Source organism: Triturus cristatus, chromosome 4_2 (assembly GCF_964204655.1).
Source record: "Triturus cristatus chromosome 4_2, aTriCri1.1, whole genome shotgun sequence".
Classification (NCBI taxonomy): Eukaryota; Metazoa; Chordata; class Amphibia; order Caudata; family Salamandridae; genus Triturus; species Triturus cristatus.
Window position 1 is genome coordinate 565,354,315 of NC_140586.1, and position 27,212 is coordinate 565,381,526.

General features: G+C 47.6%; 1 protein-coding gene across 2 annotated transcripts in view; it reads right to left on the bottom strand.

Annotated features, from left to right (window-relative positions):
- GPSM2 (G protein signaling modulator 2) overlaps positions 1–27,212 on the bottom strand; it is a 362,291-nt gene that overhangs the window by 109,434 nt on the left and 225,645 nt on the right. For both annotated transcript variants that reach the window (XM_085602218.1, XM_085602219.1), the window contains 2 exons: positions 26,309–26,417; positions 11,516–11,645 (listed from right to left, as the gene is read on the bottom strand). In XM_085602218.1, coding sequence (XP_085458344.1) covers positions 11,516–11,645; positions 26,309–26,417 — 239 coding nt within the window. The remainder of the gene's footprint in view (positions 1–11,515; positions 11,646–26,308; positions 26,418–27,212) is intronic.

The window sequence follows — 27,212 nt, forward strand, 5'->3', positions numbered from 1 at the left end:
CGTCCGCTTTCCAGTCGGCGCCGCTTCTCCACCTCGGGCTCCGGGTCTCAGGCTACTCGACGTCGGACTCCAGGGCAACCAGTTTCCAGGTCAGGTACTTGCTTTCTTGACTTCTAAGGCCTGTTCCTGCTGTCCAGGTCCTTAGGATGGTTTTCCTTGCTTCTTCCCACACAGGGCTCCAGGCTTGGCTCAGTCAGTAGGGACTAGTATCAAGGGTGGGTCTATGGACCCCACTCCAGGCACAAGTTTCCACCCCTGCTGCCTCACTCCTTCCTCCTTCAGGTTTCTGCTGCTCACTCTTCACCAGTCAGGTGCCAACTGCCAGCTCCAACTGCCAACTCTCTGTCTTAGCTTCCCAACATTCTAAACCGCCTCCAACTGTCACAGGGTTCTGGAATGTTCTGGAAGGTGCTAGCAGGTTCCAGTGGATGCTGGTGATGTCACAGGTGGCCACCATTTTGTGCTCCTGGCCCTCAGACAGAAGTTTCAGGGGTAGGTAAAATGGCTCCCTGAATCTGCAGCAACACTAAAAAGTCTGATGGTTCCCAAAAAGGAAAAATTCAAACAGGGTTTGAGGCAAAAGTGGGACAAAATAAATAATGATGAGGAGGGACCACCCAAAGGGCTGACAGGTCTAACAACCATACAATACTTCTTCAGTGAGTCTTTCGTCATGTGTGCTTGCTCTTTCCTTCCCATGTAAACTTCTGTGAAAAGGCCCCCTCAACATTGGCACTGGAGACTGGCAACACCAAAACACACCAGTACACAATTTATTAACTCTGGCCACTGACATAGCTTTCCATCCCAATTCTGGTCTACTTGAAGATTGCGATTCTCAGGGCAGGTTCTGCAAAATTTGCATTGAGCTGGGCGCTTATGCCTTCAGAGTTATAGAGTCCCACAGTGAGGTTTCATTGACTCCAAATGGCATGGATGGCGAAGAGACTTTTCTATGCATCATTGCAAGCCATTTATCATACTTGTAAAATAAAAGTATCTGAATTACTCTTCAAAATTGCTTTGCTTACCAAGTGGCAAGCACTCTAACATGGAACATGTTACAGTGCCAAAGTCACTAAAGGTGACTTTGGCACTGTAACATGTTCCATGTTAGAGTGCCTACTTTCAAGGAGAGTTTCACAACTACACCAATTATGCTGAACACTTGGCAGACAAGGGTGTTTTCAGACTCTCGCTTTTGTATTATGTCCACTACAGCAGTTATGTTTCCCTGTAAAAATCTGAGAATGCAATAGAGTGTACTTTTTTCCACATCACTATCATTATGCGACCACAGTTCCTCACATTTCTTGCCTTTGGCATCATCACTCAGCAAAAATTCTGTGAACAGTTGCCACATGTATAATATAGCATTCATAGCCCCTTCAACTGAGAACCATCAGCTAACGGACACAGTTGGGATGACTCTTTCTTTGATGCCACACAAAGCATGAAATGAGAAATATTTGCATTTCAGTTCCTGTGCATAAGAAAACAGTGCACCAGAATGGACTAAACAGTCAATAGCATTCCTCATTAACACTGAAGATTGTAAAGATGCTTTCAGCATTCCATCTAGCAAGTGGCAAGGCTCTCCTACAAGGAAGCATCAATTTTGACAGGTCATCACATAACTTTTTCATATACGTAGCTGAATCACTGCAAATACAAACAATATCACTCCAAACTCTGTTGAACTTGGAAAGAACCTTTTTTGCAGAGCATTCCAAGTGACACTGTGTTCCATGATTTCCTAAAATCTGGTGTCATGTTTTCACCACTATCCCAGATGTTTGGTGATAGCGCTCTTTTCACATATACTTTTCATTATACCTTGCATTGAATGTTTAAAGCCTGAGGTGTTGGCAATTCACCTACTATCAATACCGACTCACTAGACACTATGGGCTGACGTATTAAGGGTTTTTACCCATTCTCTGTAAATGTGATGACACATATTAGGGAAGATTCTTATGAAAGCAGGCATTTTACCTATCAGTTTATAAAATAATTAAACAAAACCTAAAGCATGCTTCTAAACCCTGCATCTTTAGACCAATGACCACAAAACTGAAAAAAGCAAAAGGAAGAAGAAATAATATTTTAGTGGCATCCCTAAACAACAAAACTCAAGCAGAATAATGTTAGCCCAGTCTTTCCCACTGCTAGCTTGTCTAACAACGTTACATTGTATTGGCCCCTTCAGGAAGAATAATAATGACTGTCACTCATTTTCCTTTCTTTGAATGGCATTTAGTTTGTGGCTGTGCCGGTGTTTTACAGTGTTTATATGTTTTCACTGGTGAGGGCTATTTCTCTTTCAGTGGGGTTTTATCAGTTTTTAAAGGTTTAAACCTAAAACCGGACAGCCTAATTATATGTATGTATCCAGATATGTGTATTTGTAATGCATCTATATATTTATTACTTCTACTGAAAAATTAAAAATAAATTTACTCTCTCCAATGCACTACCCTATATTTCACCCTATACCTCTCTCAATATATCCTCTACCTCCATTTTCTGACTCATCCCAAACTTCATTCTACTACTATGATCTCCAAAATAACCCTTTCTAGACTGTTCCCTCCTCTATCCCTCTTTGTATCGTCCCAAACCTCACTTTAATACTATGATCTCTCAAACAACCCTTCTAAATTCTTCCCTCACCTATCGCTCCTTTGACTCACCCCAAAACTCATTTTAGTAATATGTTCTCTCTAATCCAATTCTAAAGATAATTCCCTACTCCATCTCTCTTTATATTCATCTCAAACCTCAACTCACTACTATGATCTCCCAATAAACAATTTCTAGACTCTTCCCTCTTCTACCCCCCCCATTATCCTTTTCAATTCAACAAACTGACTCAGAGGTCCACTGCTCAAATTAACTCAACTTTTACTATACTAATCCACCGCTAATACTTTTTGGGTTCTGGAGTAGCGTGCTACTCGACAAAAAGCACTCTGAAGCCTCGTTAGGGGTAGTAAGCGCCATATAAATACAACTAAAATACAATATAATCTGAGCAGCCACTTTTTCCCAGTCAGGGTTCACACCATTCAAAATTCCCTCCCTCCCACACTCAGATTCATCTTGGAACACCTTGGTGAGAACGTAATAATTCATCTGTTCTCATCACAGTCCTTTTGCTCATGGGTTTTACAATTGCATCTAATAACCGGAAATGCTATAGCAAAAGGGCACTTTATATGTTCAACATGAATTCATGAACTGGGTATGTGGGATGGATGCAAGCATGCCATTTAAATATTGCAAAGGATACCTGTATGCTTTTAAACAAATGTTTAACCTCTTGTGTTTGGACATTTGCACATTAAATGAGGTTGTTTGATACAACAGATCCTGGAGATTATAATATTTTGACAGGGCACTGCAGATTTCGTATATCACTGAAGATATAGTCTGACATACTATGATCCTGGACCTCCAGTTAAAAAGTCAATTGTTGGAGGCGCTAGAGGGCGCCAAGCAAGATGGCAACACTTGCGTGAGGCTCTTGCTGCTCGGAATTCTATCTGACAAATATCCTCTTCATCTCCCGTCTAGCATGCCACCAAACGGGTCTACCTGATTGCCACAACCAGGGTGCGACCGGCGAGCCACTCTGCTGTTTACACAGCCGCCCTGAACTGGAGCTTCATGAAATTAAATACCTGACAGGACGGGCACGCATGGTGGCCGCGGCCTGCTGCTGAGTGATCCGAGCTGTGGAGACTCCGTACGGTGAGGGCCTGCCACTCCTACACCCGCATCTGCTGATCCTTTTACCAACTGCATGCTGCTGAGGCCCCGGCCGGGGCTGGACTGCCGACCTGCCACGTCCGATCGCCGGAACTTGACCGGCGGCCCTCTGCAGACGGATGTGGCCACTGGGACGTGGTGGACCCTGGAAGGGGTGAGTGAGCTGCGCTGCCTTTGGTCCCCCCCAAGCGCCTTTGGTGGTTTCTGCGACGCTACTGAGGCTGGATTGTCTACCCCCCGTTGTCTGCTCCGCCGCTGCGCCTCTCTCTCCTGTTTAGGCGGCTGCAGCCAGCGGGGCCCTGGGAACGGCCCGTGTAGCTGCGGGGACCGGCCACTTCGGCCCCGGGCGGACGCTGCATGGAGCGGCTGACTTACAACGCAGCACCCGGGTCCTCCTGTACAATTAAACCCGCCCGACCAGCGTTGCTGATATGAGCCGCTGCAGACCCTGGCCTGGGCAGGATGATTACCGGCGTGGCGGGGAATTGGTCTGCACTGCCCCCCCGGGGACGTGATTGCTGGGTGGCGGTGCCCCAACGGGGCTGCTGCAGGCTGCCTGGACTGCTGCTGTGACCTCTATACCCCCTGACCCCTCTCCGGGGACTGGACGGGAAGACACGCAAGCACGGGGGGGGGGGGGGTCCTCTGGATCGGCCATGCTCCTTGTGAGGTAGTAGTGAGGTTTCCGCCACTTCCCCTCACTGCTCTCATCGGGCTGAGGACGAAGGGCCGCTGTGCTGGGCAACCCTACACGCTTGACAGCAAGTACACCCCAGGAGCCTTTATGTTCCACCACCTCTGCCCTGAACTTTGTGTCGCACTCTGGCCTGTCTGGATCTTGTGAGGGAGTGCACAGCAGCCTGACCCACACACGCAGAATCGTTGCTCTACTGCTGTTAGCTTCACGACATTTATACTGACAGGCCCTGGAGAACATTGACTTGGAAAACGCACGGATTCCAAAACCACCGGCTTGTCATGCTCCATACGCCTTGCGGAGGCAGGAGTAAACGACCATAGCTACGTAGCTGCTTCTCCCGTCCTGCCGCCATGGGAAAACCGGTCGGAAAACAGCCGAAGCTAAGCTTCGACACGCGCAAGACACCTCGTTTCCACACGGAGCCTGAGGAAGATCAGCCCAACGCTCCGACCCAGTCTAATGCTGACCTGAAAGAGTTACTGCTAGTGGTACAATCAAGCCTGACATCTATTGAGTCAAAAATGGACTCCATGAACGCTAGGCTGGATGGCCTAACCCACAGAGTAGAGAAACATGATGACCGCTTTAGCTGAGACGGAATGGAAAATATCTGACTTAGAAGACACTTCTAATGCCACCACTGGCCGCACACGCGAAATGGAAAAGGTCCTGAAGGTGATAGCTGCCAAAAACGAGGATTTAGAATCCCGCTCGAGGAGAAACAACCTCTGCATTCTTGGAGTAGCAGAATCAACATCTACTGGCAGGATGGAAGATTATATCGAGCGCCTCCTCACAACGCTTTTTGGCAGAGAAGCTTTTTTGCCTGTTTTCATTGTCGAAAGGGCACACCGCTCCTTGGTGAGTCGATCTGCTCCTGGTACCCCTCCCCGTCCCATAATAGCTAGACTACTCAACTATCGGGACCGGAACACTGCCCTCTGTCTTCCCAGAGAAAAGGGTCCGCTTCGGCACGAAGGAATGGAGGTATCAATCTACCCCGAATTTACCATGGCTGTTCAAGAGTAAAGGCAGAAGTTTTTACAGGTCAAGAAAAAACTACAACAACTCAACATACCCTATGCCATGCTGTTCCCTGCCCGTCCCAAGGTAACATATCAGCACAAGCAGCATTTCTTCAATAACCCACAGCATGTTCAGGACTTCCTCAGGACCCTACTCAAAGACGCTGCAGATCGGTCGTCCCCCCTGCACCGCCTGGAAAGAAATGGCACTGCATCTGACGTACAATAAATTCTTGGGAGCAAACTCTCTACCTGGAAAAGAGGAGCATTACGTCCCTGCGCACAGACTCCAGTTGCTAATGACACTGCGAACAATGAACTGACACACATAGCCCAGCCCCTTCGGGGTGGTCTGTAGACTATGCAGAGCTCAGAACACATTTGTCGCAGAAAAACCTGTATGGTCCTGAGGACGTTTGTATACCAAGAAGAGGATGGGTGGTGCATCCCTGGAACTCTACGCGCCTGGCGGCCCTGCCGCGATTTCCGTCCTCAGATTAATTTCTAACTTGTGACGGATCCATGCACTCAGTCCTGTGATCCCCCTTGCTACCTGTGACACCAAGATGATCCACACTCACCTCTTTAGTTGGAGAACCGTAACAGACACTGTGACGAGATGAAGTTGTGAAATACTGTCCGAGCACCCTCGCCCATGCGAGGAGAGACTGGTTACCCTCTAGATTCCACTGGACAGGTGAACCCTACGTATCGTATCTTATGCATTTGTTTATGGGTAGGCCACCTTCCCCAGTTGGGAATATGGCGCAAGGGACAGATTGGAAGAGGGGGGGGGGGGGGGGAATGGTCCACGGCAGGATTGGGCTGCTGGTGTGGGAGAGGGGAGAGCAGAGTTTGTTCTCTTGCAGATGTAGGGTTTGTTCATTTCATGCCACTTTCCTGTGTTCTATTATGTCGATTCATGTATTCACAGCAGAACCTATGCAGCCAATGTCCATATCCTTGATCGTATGTTTTAAGGCAAATACAAGGAAGACTGCCCTAGACCCATTGCATACAACTTTCTAACTTGGAATGTGCGTGGCCTGGGTAACTCTCGTAAGCGCCGACACATCCTCTCATATTTAGACCGCCATGATATTCATTGTGCATTTTTGCAGGAAACGCACTTCAGCTCCCATGCCACCGAGTCGTTTGCATCCCGTTGGCCAGCCTATTCCTACTTCTCTACGTATTCCTCCTACGCCAGAGGAACTGCCATCCTAGTAAAACGCACTCTCCCCTACATCCCCATAGGATCTCACGAAGACCCTCAAGGGCGCTACACTATTATATGGGGCCGCCTTGCAGCTCAGTCCGTAACCCTCGTCTCCTGTTATGGCCCAAACACCAACGATCCAGAGTTTTTCTGGATAATCTGGGGTAAGATCTTAGACATTGGTTCCACACACTTGCTATGGGGTGGGGAATTCAATGTGACTTTGGATCCCCCTATGGACAGGTCGCATCCGCAACCACATCACTACTCAAACGCACACTACACTCAAAACGATTGTAGAAAACCATGAGTTGCTTGATGCCTGGCGTCACCTAGGAGGAGTGGAGGAGTGTGGCTCAATGGTTATAGCGGCAGACCCTGAAGCAGAGTTCTGGCCAGGGACCAGGGTTCGATTCCCGCCTCGGCGGGGCTCGGGCTCAATTTCCTCGGACCTGTCTATTCTCGCCTCGGTGCCGATTCTAATCACGGGCCCCACGCTGCAACTCTGGGCAATAGCTTGCTTAGCCTCCACACCGGCTCCAACAGCTCTAAGGATGCCTGGCTTCACCCTGGGGGTGCCCAGGAGTGGACACTTCACAGGGAAAGCCAGGAGGGGTTCCACAGTGGTATGAGTATCAGCGCCAGGAAACCGCAAAGGCGACACCGCAAGGTGGCCGTCTGGTGACAGTGCGCTCTATAAGTACCTTGACATTTACATTTACCTAAACCCGCAGCGTCGGGAGGGATCCTGTTACACGACTGCCCGCTCCTCTTGGTCACGCATTGACAGCTGGATCATTACCAAGGGTCTTACCCCTTGGCTGACACGAGCGTCATATCTCCCCCGCACATATTCCGACCTCTCCCCAGTAATCGTCACACTTACCCCCTTCCAAATCGGCTCGCCCTTCCTGTCCTGGCGCTTGAATCCACAAAATCTATTAGATATGGTGTTTCACCACGAACTGGAACAAGACATCGGATTTTTTCTCGCGCAACGAACGTTCAGTTGACCAATATTCCACAATATGGGAGGCTTTTAAAGTCACCATTCGCAGGATATGCATTGCAAATTGTGGGGGAATTCTGAAAGATCTCCGCTCTACGCTTTGTAACCTGGAAACTATGCTCAGCCATACAGAACATCTACTACAGACAACCCCCACCTCAGAACTACAGGCCCAGCTAAGAAGCTTAATTACTGAATATCAAGAAACAGCTGACACAGAGTGTAGGTATAGAGGAAAGTATTATCAAACGCGTTGCTGTGGGGAGGGAGAAAGAACGGGGAAGGCACTCGCATCCCTGATTCGCCCCTCCCATTTTTCCAATATAGTCTTGGAGATTGAAGACGCAGATGGTCAGATGCATAGGAGCACCTCAGATTGTGGCTGCCTTTCACAACTTCTATAAAACCCTATACAAAACACATAGAACTCACCCTGTAGATTTCACTCCCTTTTTCGAGGACACCGCTATAGCAAGGATGGAAGATGGACAAAGAGAATTCCTCTTAGCACACCAAGAGGATGAAGAAATCATCTCCGCCATCAGGCAACTGCAATCGGGGAAGGCCCCGGGGCCGGACGGCCTCCCGGTTTAATTTTACAAAACGTTCCACCACTTACTTATCCCAGTCCTGCGACATGTCTTCGAGGAGGCCTGAGAAATCAGCATACTTCCCCCTGTAATGCGCGAAGCGTGCATTATTTCCCTGCCCAAGTCAGGCAAACCGTCCTCACAATGTGACTTGTACAGGCCTCTTTCCTTAATCAACGTCGACGCCAAACTTTTGGCAAAACTGATCGCTAATCGAATCAGCCTCTCATGACCGCTCTGGTACTCCCAGACCAATCCGGCTTTGTACCCAGCAGAGGCACATCTCACAACCTGCGCACTTTGTTTGCGGTCCTCCAGGATATTGACCCTGACTTGAACGCCACGGCAGTATTCCTGGTCGCCACAAAGGCGATTCATTGGAGTAGGACTACCTCGCCTCTGTTTTGAAGCACATGGGAGTCCCCAAACCGTTCCTGGCCTGGATAGACTTATTGTATACTGGTCTGCAGGCTAGAGTCATGATCAACGGCGTCCACTCCCCCCTTTCAAAATCACCAGTGGCACCTGTCAGGGGTGTCCCCTGTCACCCCTCCCTTTTGCTATAGCGATTGAACCCCTGGCAGCCAAATTCCGACAACATTTCCTGGACCATGCGCTGATATATCCTGAGATGCAGATCTTAATATCGCTATATGCGGACGATATTACTTTATTTTTACGCAATCCGGGCTAAAGCCTCAACCCCATTCTCAGGTTGCTCCTTCTATTTGGCCGCCTCTCAGGTGTTTCTATTAACTGGGGGAAATCCCAAATATTCCCCCTCACGGACGCAACTGAGCCGGACTACCCTCTCACATAGTGTGCAGATACACTGACATACCTCGGAATAGTTATTTCACGTAATCGAGACAAACTGATGCTATCAAATTATGGAAGGGCGCTTGACCTTCTCACAGACAAAATCTCCAGATGGATAGCATTGCCCCTCTCAATGGCTGGCAGAACATTCCTGATCAAGATGGTGGTTCTGCCTAAACTGCTTTACCTTTTTATGAACATTCCCTATGCCTCCAGTCGCCATTTTTTTTTTAAGATCTCAGAACCCAAATGATTCGTCTCATGTGGGAGGGGGGGGGGGGGGGGGGGGGGGGTAAACAGGCCAGATTAAGCTGGAACACCCTTACGCGACCCTTTGAAGCCGGGGGCTTTGAAGAGGCGGATCTAGAACTTTATTTTATTTGTGCCCAGGCTCATTTCTCAGCGTATTGGATAAATCCCCCTCCGTATATGCCTCACCTAGTGATAGAGGACAGATACATGACCCCCACACCGTGTTCGGCATATCTGAGCACCCCAGCGGTTCCGCGGCGCCATGCTTCCACCACTGTTCAATGCATGACGAGTGCCTGGAAAGACCTTGCCTGCTGACACCAATGTCCTCTATTGTATTCACCCCTACTTCCCCTACAGGGGAGACATGATCTCCCGGTCACACAAGAAGGAGGCTGTCGCCGCCTGATGCGCAGACTGTCTATTCACACCTGGGGGCAACTGTATGTGTAGGGGTCATTCTGTTCTAGCAATGAATTCTTTGGGACATTATTCCCCCACCCCCTTAGACCGGTTCTACTATATTAGGCTCAGACAAGATATGCGGACCCTCACTCCATGCTTCCCACAAGAACAAGCTATCATGCCCCCCTTGCATGCTCTTCTATGTCAAACCACTCCGGCGTACACGGTATCCCTCACATACCGCACCACCCAAAAAGATAGTGACCACATTCCCTACCCAGCAAAGAGTAAATGGGAAGATGAACTAGGACATGCCCTGGCAGAGGAACAATGGTCCTTTTGTTGTCGTTACACTGGGGACGTCTCCGCCAGTAGTAAATTGCGTATCATACACTACAAGTATCTACATCGGTTATACCATACACCGGCACGCTTACACTGCCTCCATTTGCGAGATACTGATAACTGCGATCGATTTGGGGAAACTAAAGCGGATTTCAAACACCTGGCCTGGGACTGTACACATGTTCGCCGATAATGGGGGGACTTTTTTTTAGCTTTAGGTCGCATGACAGGGACACACATCCCGGAAGATCACCTCACTGCACTCCTGGGATATACCAAACAGATACCCGGGAAGATAAGGAAGTTTGTCTCCCCGACGCTTCTCCTCGCTAAAAGACGAATTGTTTGTAAATGGGGCAGGGGCAGAGCTCCTAAATTTAAGGATTGGCTCCAAGATCTCATATACTGCCAAGAACAGTTGCACACATATGCTGACTTACTTCCGCCCTCCTATGCGGTGTACAAATTGTACACAGCATAATGCCAACCTGGGGTTGAGTGTTTGATTTGCTCAAACGCTCCGTCCATCATCCCCTTTGGTATCGCTTTGTTCGCCCTAAGTTGACACGGTATTCCCAGACGTGGGTCCCTTTCTCAATTTGCCACTGGATTCAAGATAGCCTGGCTGATGAGGGTTATGAAACCGAAACCGGTCCCAGGATGCTTGTTCCCGGTCCAGGGAAGACATGGCTTGGCATTCGGGCTGGACTGTTCCCGTGAGGCACAGGGTCAGACTGATTTGCATATGGCCATGTCTGAACTGGGGTGGTGGAGTGAGCTAAAGAATGATGATGGATTAAACCCAGATCAGTTGACTGGGGGTGAGTGTTTGTTTGATTTGCTCAAACGCTCCGTCCATCATCCCCTTTGGTATCACTTTCTTCGCCCTAAGTTGGTAGGGTATGCCCAGACGTGGGTCCCTTGCTCACTTTGCCACTGGATTCAAGATAGCCTGGCTGATGAGGGTTATGAACCCGAAACCGGTCCCAGGATGCTCATTTCCGGTCCAGGGAAGACATGGCTTGGCAGTTCGGGCTGGACTGTTCCCATGAGGCACAGGGTTAGACTGATTTGCATATGGCCATGTCTGAACTGGGGTGGTGGAGTGAGCTAAAGAATGATGATGGATTAAACCCAGATCAGTTGACTGGGGGTGAGTGTTTCGATTTGCTCAAACGCTCCGTCCATCATCCCCTTTGGTATCGCTGTGTACAAAGTGTATGGCACCAATAAAGGTCTTAGAAAATTTAAAAAGAAAAAGTCAATTGTTATTGGTGAAATGACAGCTGTAAAAAACTAAATATTAAACCACTTGAGTGGTTTACTGACAGTTACTTAATCTATTAATATTAGTTGAATTAATCTCGATTCTGTACATACCATTAAAACTGTAATCTACATCTTGGTTTTCCGACATCATAGAGTTGTTTGTGCTGTAACTTAAACCCAGCACCATGTGAAGATCAGAAATATTGAGTCGTGCAGTTAGTTCTCCACTGCGGTCTCCAACCTACAATAATAATCACATTTCAGCAACCAGTAATCTGAGTTAAAGAATGCATGTGCATCCGACTAATAGAAATGTTCAAAGCACAATAAGTATTACCGTACTGGTGATTCCAGCATTATTAGTCCTTTACACTCACTCCTAACAAATTGATTGGGTATTCGCAGCACCATAAGTCCAGAAATCCTGCCTGTAGTACAGGCAATTCCCAACCAGCTACAAAGAAGAGAGAGATGAGCGCTGCATAGTAAGAAAATAAAACGACCTACAGAGTCAGTCAAGCAACTTAGTCCTTATCAGTTGAAAAGGCTTGAGGCACGAAGCCAAGGTTAGAAAAAAGAATAAACTTATTTTAATGGAAATCACACAAAACACACAGTAAATGAATGATCCAAAAAAATCTTGTAGAAGATCATGTGGTTATCTCTTTAAGAGAGCATGAACGTATGCAATCAATTTAGTTAAAATAACTGCAACCATAAAGACTAAGTGTGACAAGGTCCAAGGTATGTGCCTAACATAAAATTGAATGCGCAAAACCTAGCTTTTCAGAAGCCAATCTCTCAAGTTGAGAAGTGAGGAAGAGGAATGAAGAATCCACCTTTTAATGCAAAACAGAAGATCAGAAGCCTGTACGTTAAAGTTAGTGTTATGGAGCAAGAATAACAATTTTAGTGAGGCAAGCAGGGTGTTTTGAGTAGTATCTTCCACTTAGACAAGCTTATGAATTTCTGAAAGTTATGTTTGATAGGAACAGTGGGAGGGAATTTATAAAGAACTCTGAACACTGTAGAAGAGCACCTCCTAGAGCTACTTTACTTAACCCCAAGCAACAGTTTGATGCCGGGACTTCTGCTTTGTTGCAATGCTTTAGCAGAGGAAAGAGCCACATAGAATAAAGACCTTTGCTCTTCTGGGGTCATACACCATTCTTGTAGTGCATCAAGAAGCCTGCTATAAGTTTTTGTTTGTTTGCTGGGACACTTTGGGGACATGATTATTCTGAAGGAATACCTCTGAACAACCAAATGGCAAGGGTCCATTCTTGCTTTTTCAGATAAGACAAAAGCAGAGATGTACATTTGTATGTGAAGCGAATTCTTGAAGGAAAAAGGAGTGGGTGACTAAGTTTAATATTTATATCCACTATAAGAGATTTGAAAAAGACTTGGCATCTTCAAGAATCTGTAGAAGAGACTGGGAGAAGATCTGGACCTCAACATTTCTAGAGAAATGTTAAACTGCTCATAAAGAAAGGAAAAGGCCCTTCATCCTCCTAGGGATGAATGAGAACTAAATCTTTGGTGGGAGACATCTATATATTCTGTAGTGGTCTCTTCTTCCACATACACAAGAGCCGATAGCAAGGGTGAATTTTAGCAGAAAAGTGCAAGAAATCAAAGGACATACAGGACAGAAATTTTCAAGGTACAAAAGGCAGGCTGTGTGTGGATCAGACACTGAAAGGAAACTACTGTATCAAATGGACCACTTAAAGCCTGGCCTTGTATCTCTTCATGGGTGGCATGGATTGAAGGAGAAGGCATGTTTTCTTTTCTTAAATTGTGGGAAAATGTGTAATTAATTGTGTGGCCTGCACAAGTAATGGGTCAGCACTTGTCCACCACTGGGAACCAAACACCCACTGTAGCGCTCGACTCTCATAGGAAGCGTTGCGAAGCAGTCCAAGGCTTACTCAAGGGAGGTGGTGTGGGCTATTAATCTCCATTCAGATACACAATAATAACATTCAATAAATGATTAGTTCAGTCTGTGCTTTTTCTTCGTAAAAAGTACATTTATTACGCATGCACTACTCAATACTATGCAGCAATTTACAAATCTGCACAAGCTGATGGAAATGCTTTTGAATGACATTGCATAATCATTCTTACCCCTCCCAAAGGGAGATCTAGAGCAATACATTACATGTCAGAACATTTAGTTGGATTAGAAATACAATAAAGGAATATCACTTTGAATGAGCGGTCACTAATTATGGGCAATAAAGCATGTTTACTTGGCATACGAGTGGCTGTCAGCGTCACTACTTCATTATAGCGTGCACAAGGAAAAAGGTCTATGCACATACCCAAGAGAAACCTCCGATCTGCCGACCTCGCCGAAATCCTGCCTATCAGCAGAGCCAGAACGGGCAGCAGAGCCAGAACGGGCAGAAGAGCCTTCTCCTACATCGCAGCCAAGATCTGGAACCAACTCCTGGACGACATCAAACTTGGCTCTTCGACTGAACGGAGCTGCTTACCCCAGAGGGTGTTTCTTAATATGAACTCATATCAATCCTTTTCAGGCCACAACTGGTTGCAGTCATAACATTCACCCCCCAGAGGGTGCACCCTTCTGCAGCAATGAAACAAAAGTTCCAACCTAGAGAGCTTGAAAACCTTTGAGGGGTTATCATCTGAATGCCTCAGCCAACTTGGGGTGGGGTCTATGTAACTGCTCTAGAGGGAGACTACGCTGCTCCTGCAGCTACCCCACACCATTCTCACTCCTTTGGTGGCAACCCCACCCTTCTAAGGCCACCGCAGAACTAAAACAAGGGATTTTTGTAAACAAATGTGGTCAGGCCCCGCAGGGCATTATGGGGCGCTCATCGCGACCAAGGTGATTTTTTAAGCAGTGGCTCTACCGGTGTGCTGAGGAGAGGCGGGTCAGTTACCTTTGTTTTTCCTTTACTGTTCTTTGGTTTTTGGAGCCTCTGCGCCGTGCTTTATTTTTGCTTGGGGTGTCAAATCCCAACCGGACACCCTGCGGCCCACCTCCATGTCTGACAGCAGCTCGGGAAGACCACCCCCGGCTGCTCTCATCAGCTCCCCACATGGCCAGCACCTTTGCGTGCTGCTGTGGGAGACTGCTCTTTACTTTGGTCTGCCTGCTCCTGCGGGCAGACGCATGTGGTGCTGAGGCCTTCCGGGCCGCTGGGGAGAGTGCACACCACTCCTCTTGCTTTGGGCAATGGGGCCCTGGGCCCCCTCACGGCTTTGCGGGGGAGTAGCGAAGCTCCAGGACTCCATCTTCTCTCGTCGGGCCCAGGGATGGGGTCCTGGGCCCATCCGTCCTTTCACAGGGAGCGCGGCTGTGCTTCCTGCCATTTGCCTCATTCGCTGGGGCCCAGAAACAAGGTCCTGGGACCGCCCGTCTTTGCAGGGAGCGCAACAGCACTCCCCAGCGTTTCTTCTCCTGCTCAGTGTCCTGGGATGGTGTCCTGGGCTCCTTTCTGGCATTGGAAGGGGGTGCAATGGCACTCCCTCGTGTCATTTCTTTTCGAGGGCAGCCTCCGGGCCCTGCCCCACCCCAGCAGCAGAAGTACGGTACAGCAGCGGAGACTCACACACATTGCCACTGGAAAGGTCAAAGGTGGACCAAAACTTTCACAGAGCATATCTTGAGCCCCAGTATGCCGTTTATGACTGTTCTTGTCTGCTTTGGCTACCAGTGGTGAGCCCTTGCCATCCAGGGCACATTCTGCAAGCCTCCTGTCCTACAAGGTTGACAAAAACTTTGCAGGAAGCTGGTTTCAGTAGCTCTCTGTGCCAGTCTTTCGCTTTGATTTCACTGAGCCTCTTTCTCCTTGCACAGAGCCTAGTCTTTCCTCCAACTGGTCGTCTGGTTGTGTAAGGGGGACCAGCTTGCCTGGTTCAGGGGAGTACCCCACTGGTCTTGGGGTCAATCAGAGTGAGAGTCCTGGGGCTTGATGGCAGTCAGGGGGTTCCTCCTTCCAATTGTCCTACCTCCAAGTCCAGAAGTAAAGTACAACCAAGAGAGAGCTCTCTCCCCTGTGCAGGACCTTTTAAGTAGGGGTGGGAGTGTCCAGCAGGGCCGCGCCTCTGGACTATCCCGATGTGCCACATCATCTCTCCGCCCCTGCTCCGACTTCCCTGCACAGTTTTCTGGGATGGCTCAAGATGGCGTCACCCAGGAGTCACTTGCCACATGGGCTCTGGGGGTCTCAGCTCTACCCTTCGCTGAGATCACTGCCAGGGCATTCTAACAGCAAATCTTCAGAGGAACGACAACCCCCCTTCTCCCTGGCACAGGATGACAGCTGCCCGATTGATGCAGAGCAGTCCATCCCACCCGATCCTTCAGAGGACCTGACCTAATCAAAGGTAATTGCTCCTTTTGTAGGGTGAGGTCTTTGCTCCTGTCGCTGCAGAGGAAAGTAATTAACGCAGCGCAGCAGGGTGGCAAAAGGCAGAGTCAGAGTAATGAGACATTCCGGAATCACCCATAAGCTGTAGAGATATGATTTTGAACCAAACAGAATTGCTCTTTGTACACAGGTTACATACATTGTTGGTGCAACTCTGGAGTTTCTACCCCAAAGAGAACTGAAGCTGCGCCCTAAGGAAGCCTTTTCCATAGGAGTGTCCCTACAGTGAAATAGTAAAGCACACTGACGGTCCCTTACATGAGTTCACCAATATTATAAGGCCTATTCCAGGTCACTACCCAATTCTGCATAGTCCCTTCTGCGCCATCCTACCTGTGCGCAGTTCCTGGGCTGCGCACAAAAGGAGTCTACCATGCACAGCCATCTCACGTGTGCACCCATGTTCACGTGTAACCAGTCAAGCGCCCCTTACCCTTGTGTCGCAGTAGACTTATTTTAAAAAGGCAGACACTGGTGGGAAACTTGTGTGGTCCATTTTACCAAGGGTTTACAGTAGGGGAGTCCCAGGTTATGAGGCTTTTCCACAGCAAATGATAAAAGAACCAAACAGGTGATCAAAAAGCGAAAAATCCAGGCGGACAAGATGGTCAGAACGACCTTCTCACAAAAATCTAATCCAAATTGATGAAAAACCAGATGAAAAAACACTTTGAAGAAGTGATAAAGCTTAAATATTAAACGTACCACCCAAAGGAAAGCATAAAGAGTCCAGCCAACTAGTCTGTGTCAAGTCCTTCCAGTGGTAATAGTGCTTCTTTCTCAAAGGGGCACAATCAAACAAAATGGAGAACATTTTTTACTTTCTTTGGGTAACTCTCTTTCTGGTGGATACCCTATCTAACCCCACATTACTCACCTTGTAAGTATTTCCAAGTTCCAGACTGAATACGAAAAACTCAAAAAGCAATGCTGTGTGCCGGTAGGTGGTGTATCAGACTCTGTGTCAACGTTGTTCCACTCCAGAAGTGCACAGAGGAGCCGCATATAGGAGCCACCCATGAGCAGGGACGTCAGTTACTTTTCATTAGGATGGCTGCACCTTCATCTTTCGAGGCATGAGGTGGAGAAAAGTAGGTCGGAAGAGTGATGGCTTGACAGACATGAAATCGCATCACTATCAGTAGGAATGCTGCTTAAGTCTGTAACTTGTTGTGTGGGTGGTTGTATCACATGCTGTTGATACATCAAGCCCCTGAAACATCTCCAAAAAGGGTAAAACTGTTTGGGGAATTGTCAGACTACAGCCAAAACGCCAAAAGAGCTTTACCTAAAGCACTCCAGGGCAGAGTCTGCTTTTTCATCAAACATGCAGGAGCTAGCAGGCTAAACGCGCCGGTGCTGACATCCTGATGCTCCAAGAGACACACCTTATGGGGACGAAAGCACTGTGCTTTCAGCGTTTTGGATATATCCAGGTGTTCCATGCGGGCTTTGTGCGAGGTTCACGGGGAGTGGCAGTCATGATCCATAGACGAATTCCTTACATCCATGTTAGAGCGTGGGGTGATACGCAGGGCAGATATCTTTTCCTACAGGGTACGTTGTGGGGTGAGTCTGTGATTTTCGGGAGCGTGAACGCCCCACCGCCGCTGTCCTGGGGTTTTGTTGAGAAGCTTGTGACCGTGTGGGCAGACATCCCAAGGGGTCTGGCGGTGGTTGGTGGGGACTGGAACGATGTGCTGGATCTGGCTCTTGACAGGCGGAGGCCCGACGGGGCCCCGATGGGTGGTAATCCCACCAAGCTTCATTCCCTCGTGATGGGCCAGGAGTGGGTTGATCCATGGCGTCGGTTGCATGGCGGGGCTCCGGGGTTCACCTATCTCTCGGCGGTCCACGACTCCCTCTCTCGTATCGATTATATCTTTGTGTCACTGGATGATGCTGGCAGGATGGTGGAGGCCGATATTCTCCCTCGGGGCTGTCTGATCACTCGCCGGTGGCCATTACACAGCGTGCTGGCTCTGTGGAGGACCATTCTGGTGGCGTCTTTCCGTGTGGAACCTCCGGCAGGCGGAATACAGGGAACACATGGGAGACGCCATAGATCATTATTTGCAGCAAAATGTGGGAACGGTGTCGGCAGCGGCGTCTCTGTGGGAGGCGATGAAGCCCACGCTCCATGGGGTTGATATCTCCTTCTGCGTGGCGGCACGCAAGGCCCGCAGGGACTCTCTTGTGCGGGCGGAGGCGAAGATCTTAGATATAGAAACGCGCAGTGGAGGCAAGGGGGGGGGGGGGGGGAGGGCAGCGGGTCCGCCGCCAACTGTTGCTAGCGCAGCAGGATCTCTCTTCTCTTTTGCTGGACGAAGCCCGCCAGGCGTGGTTGGCAACCCGTAGCAGGATATATCAGTGGGGGACAAATCGAGCAAACTCCTACATAGATTGTGCCAAGGGGCGACAGGCTCCTTCGTTCTCCCGGGTGTTGTTGGACCCGATGGAGTACCGATTTCGGATCCGTTGGCCATCGCAGAAAGCTTCGCGGCTTATTACGCAGACCTCTATGCTCCCCGAGAATGTTTGCCGGCAGAGGTTATTGCCCGATTTTTAGATGACCTTCCGCCCAGGACTCTGACCGACGAAGTAAGCGCGAATCTTGATCGTCCATTCTCGGTAGATGAACTGAACTCTGCTCTTCAGGAGCTGCAGCCTGGTAAGGCGCCGGGTCCCAATGGATTCCCGAACGAATTCTTTAAACAATACTCCCAGCAGCTCGGCCCTCATTATTGTAGGGTGGTGGAGGAGGCTAGGGAGGTTGGTCGTTTGCCCAGAGACTGGCGGCATGCTGAGGTGGTGGTATTTCACAAACCCGGCCGGCCTCCTGAACAACATGCATCCTATCGTCCTATCTCCCTTCTTAACATAGAGGCTAAGGTTTTGGCCAATGCGCTTGCCAATCGTATCCGTTCTCACGTCTCGTCTATTGTGCATTCCGACCAGGCCGGGTTTATGCCCCAGCGGGCGACCCGTTATAATATACGCAGAGCGCATGCAGCAATTGCGGCAGTGGGGAGCTTGGGGGTACACGCGGCCTTGTTGCTTGCAGATATGGATCAAGCTTTTGATTCATTGAGCTGGGAATATCTATTCGCCCTCATACGCCGATTGAATTTAGGACCTCGCTTTCTCTCCTATCTGACTTTACCTTACACAGACATAACAGTGTCTGTGCGTGTGGCTGGCTCTGTCTCGTCGGTCTTTTCCATTGGTCGAGGCACCAGGCAGGGGTGCCCTCTGTCACCCTATCTGTTCGCCCTGGCAATGGGGCCCCTAGCTACTTGGGTGCGTGTCGATGCGCAGGTATCAGGGCTCGAATGGGCCAATGGCTTGTCGGATCATATCGCTTTATATGCGGACAACGTGCTATTCTTTCTTACGCAGCTGGATAGGACTGGCCCGCGGCTGTTGCGTATCATGCAGGTGTTTGGGGAGACTACCGGCTTGTATATGAACGAGCGCAAGTCTACCCTTTGGGTCCTGGGGGGAGGGGCTGACCCTGGTGCCTGGGCCTCCGCGGTGCAGGTGGCACGTGGGGGGCTGAAATATTTGGGCGTGTTCCTCTCGGACGCTCGGTCGACCTCTTGGGAAAAGAACTTGGTGCCGGTATGGAACAGGGTGCGTGAAGATCTCAGAACCTGGTCCCACATGCCCCTATCTATACATGGCCACTCGGCCATTTTCAAGATGGTTGCCCTTCCTCGATTGCTGTATCAGCTGCAAAACCATCCATATCCTATATCCTCTGGTTGGTTCCGCCAGGTGAATGCGACGCTGGGTCAGTTTCTCTGGGGCGGGGGGGTTGTGAGGGTGGCTCTCCGTACCTGCTTTAAATCCACGTATTGCGGGGGACTCGCTACTTCCGAATTCTCTCATACTATATGGCCTCCCACTTGCTGGTCCTTAATGAATGGTGGTATGGCGACAGGTCGGATCCGGCGTATAGCCTTGAGCGCCGCTTAATGGGAGATCATTCACTGCATACACTCCTTTATTCTGCGCCCTTGCGGCGCTCTTTGCAGAGTGTGACACAATTGGTATTTCAGGTTTGGAGACAGGCGTTGCGGAGGATGGGCTGGTGGAATCGCCTAACTAGAGAGACGCCGCTATGGCGAAATGGAGGCCTGCCGCAGTTGGCGACCTTGCCCGGCTTCCAGGACTGGGATGCGATTGGGATCTCCACGTTGGGGGATGTCATGAGGGGTCCTATCCTGAAATCGTTCCAAGATCTGCAGAACGACTTTCAAATGCCCCGCACTCAATTTTTTTAATATTTGCAGTTCCGGCATGCTCTTTCTCCAAGGTTGGCGGGTCTGGAGGAGTTGGACGATTTCAGTCCAATAGAGGCGAAAGTTTTCATGGGGGACTTGCGGGACCATAAGATATCGAAAATATACCAGTCCCTTGTGACACACTGCTCCACATCTCTGCAGCGTCTCCGTGGGGTATGGGAGGAGGATGTGGGCACGCTTGAGGAGGACTGGACGGAGGCACTGGCCTCCCCACATGGGGCGGCCATCGCCATGAGCCTTCGACTCATCCAGTTTAAATACCTCCATAGAGTGTATTTTACCAGAGTTAGACTGTATAGGGCGGGTCTGGTGGCATCCCCGAATTGCCTTCGCTGCTTGCATGAAGAAGGGACGCTGCTGCATACTATATGGGATTGTTCTGCGCTAACTAGGTTCTGGCGGGGTGTACTGACATGCCTCTCAGAGGTTCTGGGTTGGGATCTCCCTCGGTCTCCTAAACTAGTGCTCCTGCATGTTATGGACGATATAGGGGGCAATGTCTATAAGCGAGACATAGCGAGGGTTTGGAAGGCGACGGCCTCACCCTCCGTATCAGTATGGAAGGCAGGGCTAGATTTCTGCATGAGTCTAGAGGCCCCCATTTTTGTGGCACGGGGCTGCCCGCGTAAACATTATAAAATTTGGAAACGATGGGCAGATTACAACGGACTGGAATTGGAACCCACTCCAGCGGAATAAATGTGTGGGTGGCAGTCTTTCTCTCCTTTGTTTTGGGGGGGCACGTAACATTTGTATGTTGGGCGAAGTTGTGTCTTACGGACATGGTCCAAAGCGAGGGTAGAATTGTAGCTCCGAACAGACTTGCTGCTTTGGCTGGATTGGCGGTGTGATGGGGTGGGGGGTGTTCTACGTTCGTTTGTTTAGTGGGGTTGCATATTTTATGCATGTCCCTTATGTAATTTTCTTTTGGTATTTCATGAGAAAAACGGCAAAGCCAGGATTTTGTTCATTGATGCTACGGTAGTCTCTGGGTTACAGAGCTCCGCTAAATGTGTATTTGACGAATAAAATTTGTTTACAAAAAAAAAAAACATGCAGGAGCTGTCGAAGGGCATGTCTTCAGGAACACCTGGCCAACCCCAAGGTGGATCTCATCCATTCGTGGCATCAGAACACAACACTCATGCCTTGACACCACAGAAGGGCTATGGGCATAAGTGGAAAACAAACCTGGCTGCATCCAGGGAGTCTTGAATGGTTTGGGCCCAAAAAGCTTGCATGTTTTCTGGGAATTATGGGTGGGTGTAGCGTATATGGAAGCAACTGGCCTTAATTGACCTCAAAGCAAGCCTGGCCAAGAAAAACATTTGTTTGCCAAAGGTTTCTATACGTTTTGAATCTCTGCCAAGAGGGATAGTCCGAAAGGCATTAGTGTTCACTCTGCTGGTTGAGACCTGCACCACTACGCTCACAGGAGTGGGATGCGGGATTATGAAATCTGCTTTCCTTGGGCTGGTCTATGGCGACAAGCAGCTTGTTGGTTTACAGGGGCACTAAGGCATGGCTTAGTCCAAGTGCTCAACAGCGTGTCATTCGGGGCCTCATTGAAGGGCAGGAGAGGTTCAATTAGTGCTAGGACAGGCTGAAAGACCTTCATAAGTACATTAGTTCTAACCTCCATAATGAGGCGGTAGAGGTAAAAGTTTTTCCACTGCTGGTCCATAAGGGGGCTTAAGAGAGCCAACCCAGTCCTGGACAAGATGTCAAACCCATTTACCAATTGTCCTCATCATAAAGTGGGGCAAACTGTTCTAACTCCTCCATTCTCATCTCCATTCGGCTGGTTCTAGTTGGAGTCAGAGCCAAAAAGTTGATTTAGTGTCTGTGCACGGCTGCAGATTAGTGGAATAGTGCTCAAGTCTGAATGACTGAGTATTTGCTGTGCCAAATCAAGGTCTGGGTTTGGTCTCTATCGGGGTCGAAACAAACTTGTCTTGGAGTCGGATACAACAATGGGTTGTGGTTCCTCTTCCAGCGTCGACATTCAAGGGACTGAAGAAAGTCCATATACAAACAGCCTCCGTTGTAGTATGGGGTAACACATTGCCATCATAAGTATTCTCATCTCCAAATGGTGGCAGACTCTGATCAGTCTGAAGCAAAAAGGTGCCAGGGCACCAAAGTAAGGCCCTGTGGAAGGAGTATCGTTCTGTTAGAATTAGACTAAATGGAGACCGGGCACATCAACGTGGATAGCAGGCGTGACCTCAGTAGAGGCAGAGACGAGTTTGGCTCAGATTTAGACACTGAAATCAGTATAGGGTCTTCCTCTGGTGCAGCGGATACCGATGTTGAAGGGACTTGTGCAGAATTTGGCACAGGATACGAAGTTAACACCAAACGACAGTGCGGAACCTAAAATAGGTTCAAGAGGCACAGACGTCCCCAATTACAAATCCACCAGTGGGAACCCAACTGGAGACCCCACAGATCCTTAGAGCCCAAACGTGCACCAGAAAGAGCTGGAAGCATACTAAAGATTTGTGGCATGACCTCTCCCACTGGGACTAAAAATGGGAGAAGCTCCTCAGTGAAATGGGAGCCTTCGTGCCTTTTCTGGAAAAGCACAGAGACAGGAAGAGGCAGAGTCCACCCTGGACCTCTTATGTTTCTTCTTGGACTTACCAGAAGACTTCGATTATGATGAAGATCTACCGTGGGATTGACTTAGGAAAAAGAGACGGAAGCAAGTCTACACTAGCAACTTCAACCTGGAACAGGAACTGCAAGAAGTCTTCTTGTGCTTTACCACGTAGATCTTCACGTTCTTGGATGGTTTTTGGATTCATGTGGGCACAGCTGTGGATGTCCTTGGAGTAGTGGGTCGAACCCAAGTACCAGAGGCACACCTCGTGGAGATCAGTCAGAGATATAGGTTTGTGACAACCCCTACCAGGTTTATACCCAGTAGTTTTAGGGGCGACATGTTACCTTGCACACTGGAAAATTTTAATTAAAAATGTCACCACACAGTGAAGGAGTTGAGCTCTGGATTCATATCTGTAGTCGCAGAGAGAAAGGAACTGATGTCAGCGAACCAGGTGACACTTGTATGCGACTCCACTTGCCACTTTCGGAGAAGAATGGAGTCAAAGCAGAGTCACATGAAGCTGCCTTCCGGCACACACAACCACTGCTTTTTGAGGTTTCCGGAACCAATATTGAACCTGGGGATAGTCACAAGGTGAAGTATTTGTGGCTTGAAGTATCCATCAGAAAAAGACATTCAGTAACCAGTCTACTAATGGAGTGGTGGACGTATGTTTTGAAAGCCTTACTATAGTCGCATTCATATGAATGAAGTCTAAGAAAAAACTGGAGCTTGTAAAACAAAAAGGAGGTATGAAGTACAAGCAATTGATGCTTGAAGAAACTTAGACTTTGCACATCTCAAAATAATTAGCCTCCAAAAACGGACTGCAATTTTGCAGTTCTGGACTATACACATAACAAATCTGACACAAGAAAATAATAAACTAAACCTCATCTCTATTATTATTATAGATAGTGTATGGCTGCCAAACCGTTGCTGCTAAAATGGTATTCAGACAACAGAAGAAATTAGCAATCTAAACAATTTGTATTGCATTTAATCAGCAGAATTTAAATGCCATCCAATCTCAATTCCTCGCTCAGAAAAAAACACCATGTGCACCCTGGAGTTTGTACATATTAATGCAAATATAAATGGCACGGTTTACCTAATTTTTGTACTTTCTGCAGAAAAGACTGACATCTTTAGTATAATTATATAAAGCTGGTGCAGAACAGTGATATCAAACTGACAAAGAATGGAAAACATTACTTACATGTAAAAATCGATCTGAGCTTTTAGTGTTGTAGACTCGGCTGCATTATGCCAAGGACAATGATCTTCATTGCTCCCACATGGGCATATTAAATACAGTTCTCACTTCTGCTGCAAACTACTTACATGCATGGCAATCACTTGCAGGAGGAAAATGGTAGAGTTACACAGAGAACTTGCTGGCAATAAAAGGGGATTTTTTAGAGAAGTTGTTCACTAGCAGAACAAAATACATGTGCAGAACAAAATACATGTTCAAATAGAACATTATTCTCAGGTTTTTTTTTAGAAGGAGGTGAAGGGTGTATCAGAGCATTTGACCAGCTGAATGGGATCTGGTCACTTTTCCCTCAGAAGTAGGAATTGTGCCTTGGAAATGTCGATATAAGGTCAGTTCTGACTAGTACACCTTTGAAGGGAAATTAGAAAGTCCCAAATGAGCCGATGGATCTCAGGTTCAATGATTAGCTTGATGGCAATTTGGGAGTATGCATACATGCGGCATCCCACGTTAGCTGTTGCAAGCGGTCTAAGCTGCTGGATCAGGGAACCATGCAGATGTTGGAAAGGGTCAGGGAAATGCAGATCCCTGTAGGACTCAGCAGACAACGTATCAGCTGTCTAGAAAGCCAAGCACACACTTTCAGAGAGGTACCAGAAGAGTATTTCTGATTAACATTTCCTGGATTTCCTTCCCCTCCCGACTTTTTTAATCTAACGCCTTAGGGGTTGTATAGATCACAGAGTCACATCTTTTAAATTATTTTTTATTTGCTTGCTGTTTACAGGATACTGTGTCAGGGAATTAGGATTATAAGAAGAAACAAGTTACTTACCTGTAACTTTGGTTCTCCAGTATAGGTAACTTTCCTTCTTGCTCTCACGTCGGCGCGGCGTATTGGGGAATTGCAAGCTCTGACAATTCAGTCACCTTTCATCGAATTCAAAAGGAATTCTGTCATTCTACGAACTAATCCAAAATTCATCCCAAAGGTGCCTTCGGACTTTCATTTAAATGAGCCGGTGATTCTCAAGGCTTTCTTTCCTCAACCATCTACACCGGCGCAAAGGGCACTTCATTCGCTGGATGTGCAGCGGTGCTTGAAGTTTTATCTGGACCGTACTAAAACCTTTAGAAAATCTTCGCAACTGTTCGTTGCATTCAGTGCTCCCCGCAAAGGGTTACCCCTGTCCAAACAGGGTATTGCTAGATGGATCTCCAGTGCTATTCAGTTCTGTCATGCTGCAGCGGACAAGCCTCTAGGTGGCAGAATTAGAGCACACTCGACGAGGTCCATGGCTTCTTCTACGGCTCCCTTTGCGGGGGTCCAGATTAAAGACATCTGCAGAGCTGCGACTTGGAGCAGCGTGCACACCGTTACAAGACATTACTGTCTGGAGACCTTGGCGCAGGACGACTCGGCTGTGGGCCAAGCAGTCCTGAGGAACCTCTTCCATTGAGTACTTTTATGTTGCATAAAAAAAAACACAAGGTAAAGTACGGTGATGTATAGTAATACACAATGAGATGTCTCAGAGAGGCAAAATGTGTTTCTTACTGCTAGCTACACTGATACAAGCTATGGGAATCTATGAAAGTTCCAATACTGGAGTAAGAAACAAGTTACTTACCTGTAACTTTGGTTCTCCAGTATTGGTAACTTTCATAGATTCCCATGCGCCCACCCTCCTCCCCTGGGAAAGCTCAGCCCTCGCAAGGTTTGGTTGTACTGTTACACAACGGCTACAAAAATCTGAGGCTCTGAGGTTCTCTCAGGAAGGTTCTGTCGGGTGAGGCTAATCTGATTGGTTGTTGCTTTATTTTGGTCTCTTTTACAAAAAGAAGTAGATATGCTACAAAAGGGAATGAGGCCTAGGCCTTTTTTCTTTCTCTTTTGTACCTACTGCTATGTTATTTTGGATACCGAGACTCCCATTCCGACGACGGGGAATGATACAAGCTATGGGAATCTATGAAAGTTCCAATACTGGAGAAATAAACCATTTCAATTTTGCTACTTTTCTTGTTCTTGCAGACTTGTGATAATCTCTTGGAAACATTCAGATGAATACTAACAATGCAGTGCAGTAGGAATTGCATTGCCAGATCAACATAAAATTCACATTTTATAAACTTAGACCTAGCAATGAGACTATTTGAAGACGTTTATTCTTTGTGAGCTCTTTTGAATTTGGTTATATATCTATTTTAAGTTATCTGTCACTGAAGAAAAAAAATGTGAAGAAGCAATCCATGACACACCCCAATTACATGTGGTAAGGACATATAATAAATACCACAGCTTTTATATGCTTTAAAAGGTCATGCTGAACTGTTTTATCGAACACATACCTCTCTTGAAATATCCAAGTGCTTTTCTGCAAAGTGCATTGCTTGATCATGGTTTCCTAATGCAGTGTAGGCGTTTCCTAAACTCCAACATGCTCTGCCTTCACCAAGTCTGTAAAAAAAAAAAAAAATAATAATAATACCAGACTCCTTCAAGAAAAAAAAAATGGAGGCAGTTAGCACAACACAACAAGAAGTATAACAGATAAATAGGTTCTCATACAATATTTCTGGAGAACTGCGAAGAAAAATGCTAGAGGAACAAATAAAATAAATTGACAGATTTTGCAAGTTTGTTTTCAAGATGACAGGCCCTTGGTCAATCTAATTTAGACCACTGAACATTTTCTAGAAGAAAGAAAACCCTTAAAAGATCCCATTCTTTCCATCTCTGTGTATTTTGAGTAGCCACAATCAATGTTCGAACCACAAAATCATCCTATACAATGCCTAAAGCACTCAACATTAATATGATGGTTCCTTTCAAATTCATCAGTAGGCTATTAACACACTTAACAATACCAACGCAAAAACAATTAAGAATATCCCATTCGTTAAACTGCATTCTATCAATGGCCGCCCGTGACAACGCATCTGGGACAGTTTATCACTTCTTTTAAACTGCAACAAAAATCAAAATGAGACATGTAGCTGTACATGTTTAGATGTGATGGTTATCTGGGGAATTTTGCAAACAACAACTGTAAACAATTCAGAAGATTATATTGACCCTCCACAGCCTATCCACTTCCGCACCAGTTCCGGGAATATTATCAGGTTAACTGGTACGATGTAATTGAAGGACAGCAGAATTTATGGAATACTTTAATACATTGTCAACTAGATAAAAGAGGATAAACATCTAAAGAGTTAATGGCTTTTTGCAGTGTGATGACAATCAAAATAC